At 44.1% G+C, this 12,160-nt stretch overlaps 1 protein-coding gene across 2 annotated transcripts in view; it reads left to right on the top strand.

The window, feature by feature from the left end:
- The window catches only part of MOB2 (MOB kinase activator 2), a 197,958-nt gene that overhangs the window by 56,131 nt on the left and 129,667 nt on the right, over positions 1 to 12,160 (top strand). The window contains exon 1 of one of the 2 annotated variants that reach the window (XM_014602394.3): positions 474 to 523. The exons of the other annotated variant lie outside the window; for it this stretch is intronic. Within the exon in view, the coding sequence (XP_014457880.1) occupies positions 489 to 523 (35 nt within the window). The 5' untranslated portion in view covers positions 474 to 488. Of the gene's footprint in view, positions 1 to 473; positions 524 to 12,160 lie in introns of those variants that run through there. 2 annotated transcript variants of the gene reach the window in all.

The raw sequence follows: 12,160 nt of genomic DNA, 5'->3' as shown, positions 1-12,160 counted from the left end.
CTGTTGAGGGGGTATTGCTAAATATTTCTGATGGGAGCAGTGAGTGTTGATTTTTCTGAACAGTCTGTCCTTAAACAACAGGCTGCAATTTTAATAAACTTTAGGAAAGTTACTGATAACAGCTGCTGTGGCAGATAGATAAAAGAAGGCAGGCTGCACTTTTCTTTTTCTTGAGCAACTCTCTCTTGCATGGGAGAAATCTGAGTAGCTCCTTTCTCTAGAATACATCTCTGTTTCCTTCTCTCCTTGCCAGGAGGAGTTGCTTTGCTGAAATCTGGAGAAGGGTGGTTATTTTGGGTTTTTTTCTTCTCTCCCCACCCAGCTCTGTGTCACTAACTAGGTCTCAAGGATCTACAAGAGTACCTCTCCTGTATTTTTTTTTTTTCCCTTGCGGTTTTGGCCCAACACAGGGTCCAAGGTATCATTCTTGCTTTTCTTTCATCTGATGGTGGTCCTCTTGGAAATCCCCTGATATTAATGCTGTTAGAATGGAATTCATCATCTGCTCGTCCTGCCGGGCTTGGTAAGAGGGTTCTTTATATTCACAGACATGTATGGGCTTGTACTGATGCTCCCTATGCAGGCAAAACCTGAGGAAGCAGTTGGGTGACACCTGGAGGAGGTGGTGGTGGTGGTGGTGGGAGGGGAAGCAACAGGAAGGAATTTCCAATTTTTCTGTCTTCAATTAGCTCTTTTTTCTGGGGGTACATGCAGTTGCTAACCCCTTTTCCACCTGGATGGGCAAGCACTGTTGAGATGGAAGGGACTGTTCACTGAGAGCAAGTCTACACATTCAATAATGTGCTTTAGGAAATGCAAAAATCTAGAACTCTTGGTTCAGAGATGATACCTTTTATTAGACCAAATGAGAAATTGCAACAACAAAAAATTTATATGTTTCTGCAAGCTTTTAGGCTCTCGCACCCTTCGTCAGGCTCAGGGAAAGTTCAAGATGGTAAAAATTCCCCATATGTAGAAAATAAACTTCATTTTTGCAGAGAGGAAGCTGAAGCTGGAAATCTGTTCTTCTGTGTCCACGAGTGTCTTTCTGAGGTGCTCTTTGTTGTGCAGATCAAGCAGGATTCCTTCCCTGATGGTGTCAGATGGCAGACAGGCAGGGAGGTGTAGACATCTTTCTTACTGTTTAGCAATTAAGTTTATAATCCAAACATTTAGGAAACGTGCATTAAATCTAGTACCTCCATTGTGAGGTACTAGAAAAAGGTGTGTTCACTAGGACTGTGTGAAACGGGCCCTGTTTGATTTGGATCCGACCCAAATTGGGAACAGCGATTCGATCCTTTGATTCAGATCACTGTCCCTGATTCAGTTTGGCCAAATCTGAATCTGAAGATTTGATGCTGATTCAGACACAGCTTTAAAAGGTTGTTTTTTGTTTGTTTGTTGTTAACACACCTTGAGGTAGCAGGCACAGCTCATGATCGCTGTGGTGCTGGGACGGATGGAGCGCCCCACAGGAGCTCTCCAGCGTGGACCAGGAAGTGGACCGGAAGTGCTTCTGCTGCTGAGCACTCTGGGGAGCCCCCTGTGCTTCTGTGGGATGCTGCATCTGCCTCAGCACCATTGTTTAGAGCCCCTGCTACCTAGAGGCATGTAGAAAAAACAGTTAAAACTGTATCTATGTTCAAATCGCCGAATCTCTCCGAACTGACTTGGAGGGGTCCGAATCAATCCGGGGAGATTAAAGGGTCCTCTGATTCGATTCAGATTCGGAGATTTGGCCACTGAATCGGGCCGAATCTGCCGAATTGAATCGGAGACCGAAGCTTCGCACGGTCTCCTGGTTGGGACAGCTTAGTTGGACCATGTACAGTGCTCTTTCCAAATTGGGACTATTTTTGTTGTCTCCATAGCACTAGTGAACAAGAGATGAAAAGCTAGCCATGGTTTTTCATTTGTCACTAGGTCACCAATCAGGTGCTGTAACAACTTGGATGGGAAAACTGCTGACTAGAAATAGCTCTTTTCCTCACTTGCTTAAAGGTGAACACTTGACACTGGTTTTTTTTCTGTTCTTTGGCTCCCACCTAAAGAAAACAGTACTGAGCAAGGAGCATGTTTAATGTTAAGAGCCTTGTGAATGTGGAATGTATTGTTTTTCTGTTGATCCTCCTGGGTTATATTTGGCAATGCAAGTCCTGGTGTGTGTGTGTGTGTGTGTGCATGTGAATTTTTTTTCCCCCCTATTCATGTGCAATGGGGCCTATATGTTCCCTGGTGTAAGTCTTGCCTTTTTAGCATATGTTCTGTATGCTCTGCTACAAAGCCAGGAAAGCTGAGAGCATTAGCATGAGATTTGTTAACTTGGCAGGCCCTTCTTGACTGTAAGAGGGAAGACATAATTCACATGAGCAAATAGGTAATGGAAACAATCAGAGATGATGAGTTTAAAGTGCTGGGCAAAGTTTATGGCAAATTCAGTTGAGAGCAGAGGCCATCATGTAATTGCATGGCCCAAAAGGATCTTCTAATGCAACACCAATGCTACCAACATCTAACTCTTATAGATCTTTTTTCAGTAGAGGACCTCAAAGCATTTTCTAAGGGAGGTAAGCAAAAGTTACACCCATTTTACAGATGTAGAAACTGAGGCACAGCAGTCAATTGATTTGGCCATAGTCACCCAGCAGGCTGCTGGATGAAGTGGTTCCAGGTGTGTCCTTTTGATCCTCATCAGATCTAAATGAGGAATTGTTCATTCTGTCTGTATGCTGCTATGTTTTCACAGATGCTCTCACTTTGTACACATGATCACTAGACAGCTTTTAAAAAGACATTGTTTAGAATTTCACCGGGTGTTTATGTTCACTTGCTTGCTAGCTCTAGTAACAACTGGTCACTGCTGGCTGAGCTGAAATTTGTCAGCACAATGAATGCTACAAGCCAGTTCTTTTGGACGGTTTCATGCAGAGCCCTGCCCTCTGTAATAGAACGTTAGGTTGTGGTTTGGAGATCTCATCTATCAGGAATAGAAATGTAACCAACAGGAAGGGAGTAATATGATGAGGGTGATGGCTGTAGTTCTGGCTTGCACCCTCTTGCGCCTGCATTTATGCAAAATATGGTTGGTTGTGGGCAAGAAGCTTCACTTCTTCCTCCCACTGGTCTCTGCCAGCATTGATATCCAGCTTCCAGAGACTTGTCTCCTTCATTGATATCCACCCTTACTCTTCCAGTACAAGATACGTTTTTCCTTTCTGACACTCAAAGCAATAGCAGAACCAGGCAGCTAGAAACCTCTAGATACAGACTTTTTGTAATGCTTAAACTTAAATCAGTGAGTCAACCTGTGTATTGCGCGTGGTGGGCTGTAAATCTGATTAGATGTTGTTACTTGGGTGGTTTTAGAGAGACCACAAATTGATATGTTGGATGGAGGGGAGAGGAGGTTCAGAGGGGGATGGAGGCTGAGAGTAAGGGTGCTAGAAATGCATTTAGAGGGATTGCATAGTTAAATTGCTCAGACCCATACATCAGTGTCAGGTAGATATGGCAAGAATGCCAGGAGCAGGCTGATAGGGGTACCCCTGACAGCTACAGAATGCAGTTGTCTGGGAAGAGAGGTTTTCTTAGCACTTCATAGCCAGCCAGATGATGGCTGCTTTATTTAAATCAACTTTGTCATGGAGGAATCAAAATAGCAACCCTGAAACAGAAGCTCCTAAGCTTTCTAAGGAATAGGCACATGCAAGTAGTTAATGGCAATGTAACCCCCTTTTGTATTTACATAGTTTGGTTGGCTGATGATGAGCATTTAGCTGGACTCCCTTTTATTTTCCCTTTTCTCTGAAAGTTTTGTTCCCAGAATTGATTTCAGAAGCAGTTCAGTTGAACAGTTTACTATCCACAGGTGAATGTGAAAATCCCATCGCAGTTTATAAGCAGAGGTGGGGGTGATAAAATGAGTTCTGAAGAAAAAACAACAAATAGTGAAAGCTTTCATAAGTGGGTGCCTAGATGCTGAGCTATCTGTAGTCTCAGTTTCCAATTGTTTTTCAATTGTCCGATCTGCTGCTTGATATATTTAGGGTTCATGAAACTGAAGACACATTTTATACTTTTCCTCTCATTGCTGGTCCCCTTGATCCTGGGAAGCACCTCGGTTCTTATTGCAATTCTGTGTCTTAAATTCAAAGGTAGCAGTTGTAGCTCGCTTGGATAAAGGGTTTGTGATGCGGATGCACTGATAGAGATTTTTTTGTGCCGGTACCAATAACCGATTTTTAAAGAAGCATATTGGCTGATACTGATCTGATTTCCAATACGCAACCCAGCAGCTTGAAGAGCAGTGTCTGGCTGGTAAGTCTGTTGTGATGGAAGGGGAAGGGGTGTTGGGGGGGGTGCAGATCGAAGCCCTATGGTGAGGGAGGGAGGGATTGGGGCTGGGGCAGGGGCTGCCCAGCTACAGTGGAGTGTGGGATCAAGCCACAGCTCATCGGGGTGGCGGTGGGGGGGAGCTCCTGCTGCTATGCACACAAGAGGAGGGCGTGGGGCCGTGTACCCCCAGATTTCTGTGTGGGGCCTGGCAGGGCGAGCTGCTGCTGTGGGCTGGAACCAGGGCTGCACTAGGCTCTTCCTGGCAGGGACTGGGCCAGGCTGCACTCAGAGTGGGTGTTGATGCTTGGAGGGGAGTTTGGGGGGGCTGCAGCAAATTTTGGGGTGGCTGCAGCCTCCCCCCCCCCCCCCCAGCCCTGCTCCCAGTGCCACCGCCACCTGTCCTGAGTGCAGCACGGCCCAGCCCTGGCCCCAGCCTGCAGTGGCAGCCTGCCCTGCCCTGTGCAGATCCAGGGACACATGCCCCCCATGCTGCCCCAGGGTCTGCATAGCGGCAGAAGCCACCCCCTTCCCTGTCCCCCCCACCCAAGCCCCTTCCCTTCACGGCTGTGTTCTGTGCCCTGGCCCAGAAAGGCAGTGCCTTCCCCAGCCCTTGCTCCAGCCCCACTTCCACTCCCTCCCTCACTGCAGGAGCCTTGATCTGCACCCCCCCCCCACCCAAGCCCCTTCCCTTCCCCCTCCCCTTCCACCACAACAGACTTACCAGCTGGATGCAGCTCTCCAGTGTGCTCCTGGCTCTGTTGATGCTGCAGCTAAGCCAAATGTGAAATTTGGCATCTGAAAATGGTGCTTAATCTAAAGGTACATCTCTATCCTGCCTTCTGCTCCATTCTAATGGCAATGAACCCTGCCATTTTACCAGAACAGTGTTAGTATAAAACTGCCATAAGGTAGACTGCCACTGCTCTCTAGTTTTCTCTCCTGCAAGAAAGCAATAATAAAAGCTCCTGAACACTGAAGGTGGTGGTGGTATTAATAAGGGTTAAAAAAGGCAGCGGGCATTTATTATTGCCTCTACTTCCATAAGGTACATTGAGCAAGAGATTGGTGAAATCACTGAGTGCCTTTCATCTCTAGATTACCAGTTGAAATCTGGCCAAGGTTTTTCAGTTTTCCCACTGCCTGCTCTCTTAAATTCTCAGATGCACGTAGGCACTTCAAGATGCTGTTAGTCATCTAGCAGGATGTTTCAGAAGTTTCTAAACAGCATGTAACCTGTGAAAATCTGTCCTCAATTCTGCCAGATGAGAAATACCTGGTTAATTTAGCTGTAATCGCATGCTTTCTCCTTCCAGAGGCCACAGCATATGCAGTGGAAACCTGCAGTCAACCCTTTTTTACATACTCCCTTGTTCCTTTACATCACCTATTTACTTATTCTTTCTCATAATGGATCATGATGCATCTCCTCATGCATTGTAGTCGATATCTGTACCTCCATTTTTTGTTTCCTTTCCCTCATAGTTTCACCTTTTGGTATTCCTATCTGTTCTGTGGTCTTTCCCCTCCTTTTCAAAGTGTCTATCATATATATTTTTTTAAAGCTAATGACCACAGGCTCCACGTCCCCCAATTCCTTCTCCCCTACCCGATCAACTCTCACATAGGACTTGGGAAATGTTTCAGACATCCAGGAAGTAGGTCTGTGCTGCATCCCTAATGCTCTTGGGGAGGGATGTTTTGGAGTATGCCTTGTCGCCTGCTCCTGCTCAAAGGCTTCAAACTTGGAAATGCAGGGTGAAACTGTTCTGGGGACCTGCCAGGGCTAAGACCTCTATCTGGCATGCTTGGGAGTAGTTGTAGGGCCACCTCGGAGCAAATTCAATTTGTTAAAGTAGGAGCAGTTGGATGCGTTGTGAATCCTGCCCCAGAACTCTGAGGACATAGTATATAGATCAGTGATTCTTAACTGGGGTGATGTAACACTCTTGGGTGCTCTGGGATCCTTTTTTGGGTGTCATGGGGGAGCATGCAGTATTAGCACTTCTAGGTGTGGAAACACATGTGCGTGACTCACAAGATAAAACCAGAAATTTCAAATGGAATATGTAGTGTGAAAAGCATTTTGACCTTTTGTGGTCCTTGAGTGCTTTGCTAAACAATTGCTCTGTGTCCTGTCCTGCCCTTGAAAAAATAGTGAAAGCTAAGATCTGGTTTTTCACTCAACTGTGTTGGGTTTCACAGATAGTAGCCTGGTTTAGCCTGCTCAGAAGCCCCAGCTTTTCATAGCTGTAACTGTTTAGGGGGTGGTAAAGCACATCTTCTAGTTGCAGTGAAGTATTTGGTTCCTTCAGCTTCTAATGTGCTCTGCTGACTTGAGTTAGAGCACTTCATTCCCTTGGACTATGTCTGGTTCGTTCCAACTGTGCTTAGTTTCAGATCAGCTGGGGTTAGGTTTATGGTGGGCTGGTTTTAATTTTCTTGGTCTCTGATCCCTTTTCTTCTTGCAAGTTAGATACTGATGAGCAGAACTCTAAATTCTGGGTCAGAGTCAGCTGGCATGAATTGAGCTATGTCAGTCATGGGTATGTAGGGTGTGGATTTGCTGGTACAGACTGAAAAGTCACATTTGGTAGAGCTACACCTTCAAATAAACAGTTGAGAAAATAAAGATTAGAAGAAGAAAAACAGGAAGCTCAAGTTAGTTTACCAGGGATGGCACTTGGAGGAGAAGGTGATTAGGAACAATCAGCATGCATTCACCAAGGGCAAGTCATGCCTGACCAACCTGATTGCCTTCTATGATGAGGCGACTGGCTCTGTGGATGCAGTGAAAGAAGCAGACATGATGCACCATGACTTCAGCAAGGCTTTTGATGTGGTCTCCCACAAGTTTCTTGCAAGCAAGCTAAGGATGTATGGGGTGGATGAATGGACTATAAGGTGGACAGAAAACTAGTTGTATTGTTGGGCTCAAAAGGTGGTAATCAATTGCTTGATGTCTTCTTGGCAGCTGGTATCAAGTGGAGTGCTCCAGGTGGGTCAGTCCTGGAGCTGGTTTTGTTCAATGTTTTCATCAGTGACCTGGAAGATGGCATTGAGTGCACCCTCAGCAAATTTGAAGATAACCCCAAGCTAGTGGGGAGTGATAGATACTCTGGAGGGTAGGGCTAGGATTTGGAGAGACCATGACACATTGAATGATTGGAGCAAAAGAAATCGTGTGAAGTTCAATAAAGACATGCGCAAAGTCCTGCATTTAGGACAGAACAGGGTTGAAAATCCCTGCTCTAAAGCATACAGTGGATGTTTTGTAAGAGGTTCTGATAACCTCCTCAATGAGGACATTCCTGTAAATACTTCTGGGAAGGAAGCTTGATATGATGCAGTAATTGGTATTGTTTTTTAATTATTTAAATAAAATATCACCAGCTGTACATAAAGGGGAGAGACCTGAGAACAGAGTTCTGAAAGCTGAATTACTTGTAGCTACAGGATGCTGCTCCAGTGGGGTGGTTGGGATCAGCAGTCTTCTGTTTTTCTAAAAATGAGGAAGGATGATTGAGTCCAAAAACTTGCTGAGAACTTCTTTTCAACTACTCAGTTTGTCTAATAAAAGATATCACAACTACTCAAAGAACCTTGCATGCAGAGTGTTTTGCTTTCTATAGCTAAAAGAAAGAGATGCCTGTGAGTATTCAATGTTGTGTACATATCCCATTCGAATTTTATTTTTGCAAATGTGCTGTCCATCCCATAGAAGGCAAAAGGATGGTCTGGAGCATGTTTCTCTTGTGTAATTAATAGAGCAATAGTGTAATGAACCCAGGAAGTGCATTAAGGGCTACACCAAAGTTCATAGGGCAGAATGTACTACTTTTTTTCAATGTCTTTTCTCGTTTCTTTAGCTTGCATTTTTACTCCTTGAGGGTCACCCTTCCAAAATACCTTCGTTTTATTAAGGTGTTCAGGTTGTAGCCATATTGGTCTAGAGGAAAACGCAATCAGGACTTGTAGTGGAGAGATTAAAGAAACTTTTTTGTAAAAATCATGTTGGTCTAATAAAAGATATCATCTGTACTGCAAATCCTGATTGCTTTGTTTATTAAGGCAGTTAGTCTGCCCCCAAGTTTGAGTTTGTGCGGGCCGGGTCAGGCCCCGGGCCCTTTTCGTCGCTCTGCACGTGGGCTGTGGCCGGCAGGCCGGGTCAGAGAGGGCGGGTGCCTAGCTAGAATTAGGCACAGACATGTAACGGTTGATTTTAAGATTGTTTACTTACACCGAGATGGTCGCGGTGCAGGCTGAGAACTTGCTTGAGTTGCGGTTACAAACAGAAAACACGAACAATCACGTGGAGTTTGCTAGGCTCCGCACAGACAGAACTCCGGATGTCCAGGACAAGCGCGCATAAAACTTGTCAATACATCTTATAGAAGGTTCCGTTCGAAGACGGGAAGAGGTGGGCGGTGGATCAGGCTGCCAAACTCCTCTGAGCAACACACAGGGTTTCTATTACCCTGCCGCGCACACCCAGAGTCCCCACGAGATGGATGCGGAGTCCTCTTCGGCTTGGGTGGAAACTGCTCAAGCCTCTTATACGGCTAGCAGGCCAATCGCCAGCCGCCACGTGTGAATAATTTAGCACTAGCCAATTGCGGGGTACGAATTTGCATACGACGAGCGGGAACTCTTTGCACCGTGCATTTCTGTGTTGCAAAGAAAATGCACCCTGCAAAGACAGCTGCAAAGTGGCGAGAACGCTCTCCTTTGCACGTGGGTTCTCTGTGCAGCAGAACTCCTCCGTGCAATGAGGCTGTAAACCCACGGGGATAATTCTTAGTTCCGAAGCACACACAAAAAAAATCAGACCTTTGGGTCATGACAGAGTTCACGCCAGAGCTTTTGGATATGAAATACATTTCTGCTTTTAAAAAAGAAACAAACTGAAATGATGCTGTGGTGCATAAATTTACCTTTGTATGTTGTCTTCCATTTAGATTATTCATGAGAAGGAAAAAGCACTTTCCCTTTAACCCCCATTGTTCTGTCTGCAGCAGGTAAGGAGATGAAGACCTCCAGTTCAGAGTACAGTATTGTATTCTCAGGTCCCTTCCTTTTGAATTGTTCTGACTCCACTTAAGCTCAGAAGTTTTCTTCCAGGGGAAGACTTTTACAAATACTTAGTACAAATTCATTCCTTACATTTAGCTTGCAGGCTAGAGATGAAAATCTTTCTGTTCCAGGAACTATATTGAGATCCAGTACAGAACAGGCTTTTGTCCAACATGCTTGTTGCATAATACAAAGTGTGTGAATGCTTCAACTCTGTAGCATTCAGCCTTAAGTAATTAGCATTAAAATCAGCTTGGATTCTTGTGGAGGGTGTCTCCCAGCTGGGAGGGTGTCTCCCAGCTGTGAATAATGAATGTATCAGGTGATGAAGGACTTCTAGATTCACTTTTTTAATCTCTTAATTCTTCTGCATGTGATTAATAACTAGAGTTGAATAGTCATCATGTAAGATCTCCTTTTCCAATTATCCTAGTAATTGTTTGTTTATTTATTTTAACTCCCTGGGCCACTCTGAAAACCAAAACCAAACCATGCTGGCTGTTTCTGATCCCAGCTGAGCAGGGAGGAGATAAATGAACTGACTTCTCTAACTTCAAACTGAGTTTTTTGCCATTAGCAGTCTCACATAGGTGAGAGTTAGCTTCAGCTAGCTTAAAAGGAAGAAACAGTATACTCTCCTGAGTAGCACTTTTGAGTTTGCAGTTGGAGTACTGGGACTTTGTCAGCTTCCCCTATTAGAGATGATCCGTAAACTCTCTCCTATAATAGAGTAAGGTCAACAAATCATGTTTTTGAAAAAGCTGGTTACATTATGCACACAACAGTAATATAAATTAATGCGTTTAGGCAATTTTTCCCAAGAATTACTCTTTCTTCCTTTCCTCAGCCTACATTCATCTGACTTGCAAGGAGGAGGCATTTAATACTGAACTTAGTTGGCTGCTCCTGCAGAGGCAGAAGCCAATTTTTTCTTCTTGGTAGCTACTCTCTCTCTTCCATTTTGCAGGTGTAGGCAGAGAGTCACCTGAGCTGGCAGGTTGGGGGGGGGGGGGGGGGGTTGTTCTTTTTGCTGTTTTGTTGTTGTTGTTGCTTTTCTTAAGCCAAATGATTGGTTTCTTCCAGACAGTGAGGAGGCTACTTTAGGAAGTAGTAAGAGCTGAGATAAAAATGAGGATATGAGAGCTGGATTTCTTTTGCCCACCCAGCACCATCTGCCCTGTAACAGCCCCTACCCTAGGGATGGTATCCTGCAAAACCTGTTCTAAAATCATGTACCTCAACAACCAAGTATGAAGCTGGCACAAGACACAATGCTATGCTATAAAGTCAAGGTATTGGGATGGGAAAGAGTATAATGATATGACTTTATGCTAATTTCTTGCATAACAATAGCTTACAATAATTACATGTGAACAATAACTGTACTGCCCAGGAATTAGTGCTGACTTTGAGGTAAACTTAATTTAAATTATTCTACCTATGTAGAATAGCTTGTCTTGAATTTCATTGTTTGTTCCATTATTTGGGTACTTGGCATCACAGTGGTGTTTGATTTTGATTTTTAAAAATAATTATTATTGAACTGTACAATGTGAAGCAAACTATTTTTACTCACCAGCAAGCTTATTTCAGAAGGCTGCTACTGAAGTACACAATTTAATTGTACCTTGAAATTGTTCTGGCACAAGCTTCATGTTGCCAACCTGAGTAGTCCTAGGCTTCTGGGATAGGCTCAGAGTGCATGGAAATGGATATGAAGATTTGTGTATGTCTATATTTATGCTCTTATTTCCAGCAGTTTTCCCCAGTAAATCTTGAATGGCCTGCTAGAACCATCTCTCACTGTGGAAAGACTGAATTGGCTTGTTTAGTGGTGATGGTCTGACTAACCTGCATTTCCTGGATAAAGTTGCTCATTTAAGCCCATTCCCAAGGTGGTTTGCTTTGCACATACTTTGATATCCTTTTGTTAGGACTAAACTGTTGATGCACTAAAAATCAGAATGATGGAAATAATGAATGAGGCTTGGCTGGGGAATCATCAGCAACTCATTAATGGCAAGGTGCTGTCTAGTTCTTGCATGTCTTGTTAAACAGCCCCAAACATGTGTAGCTACCTGCTTGACAAATGGTGGAAGAATGTTGGCAAAAAGCTAGCCATGATGAGTGTTCAGAGCTGTTCCTGAGCTGGTAAACATGACAGTGGGAAGACTTAAAGAACTCGTGCAACCAGAGCAACAAACTGTGGCATAATATGCAACTGTTGAACACGAGGAAAAATATTTAAGTACCAGATATATGAACTTTCATTTCTACCCAGGAGAACTTGTACAATCTTTTCTCCTATGCCTGAAGAAAGGTGTTTGTGCCCAAAAGCTGACAATTAAAGTGTTGTGTTTTTTTGCAAAATTCTAGTTGGTCTAATAAAAGATATCACCTCTACCATGTGTCCCAATTCCTTTAAACACCAGGTATATATTTGCAAAGCCCCTACCACAAAGGTAGGCATAACCCCTGCTGTAGGACTACTGTCAGTCTTCCCCAAAAGCCTTGTTTGGGGCACAATATTGTTTATTGGTTTTCCTTCAAATTTTGCTGTTGCTTTGCTGCCTTGAAATAGTCAAATAAATAAGACCTTCTAAAGTTCTCTGATGCTTTAGATAGCCTACGCCAAATGCTTACTATTGCTGAAAGTTTGTCATTATCTGGAGCAAATTACACCTTCACCCTGTTATCTCTAGGCCAAGACATCTGGGATGGTTATAGATATAAAGCTGCTCACTAGAGTTAG

Source organism: Alligator mississippiensis, chromosome 2 (genome assembly GCF_030867095.1).
Source record: "Alligator mississippiensis isolate rAllMis1 chromosome 2, rAllMis1, whole genome shotgun sequence".
Lineage (NCBI taxonomy): Eukaryota > Metazoa > Chordata > Crocodylia > Alligatoridae > Alligator > Alligator mississippiensis.
The sequence above is the reverse complement of the archived record's forward strand: the minus strand, read 5'-3'. Positions and strand labels throughout refer to the sequence as shown.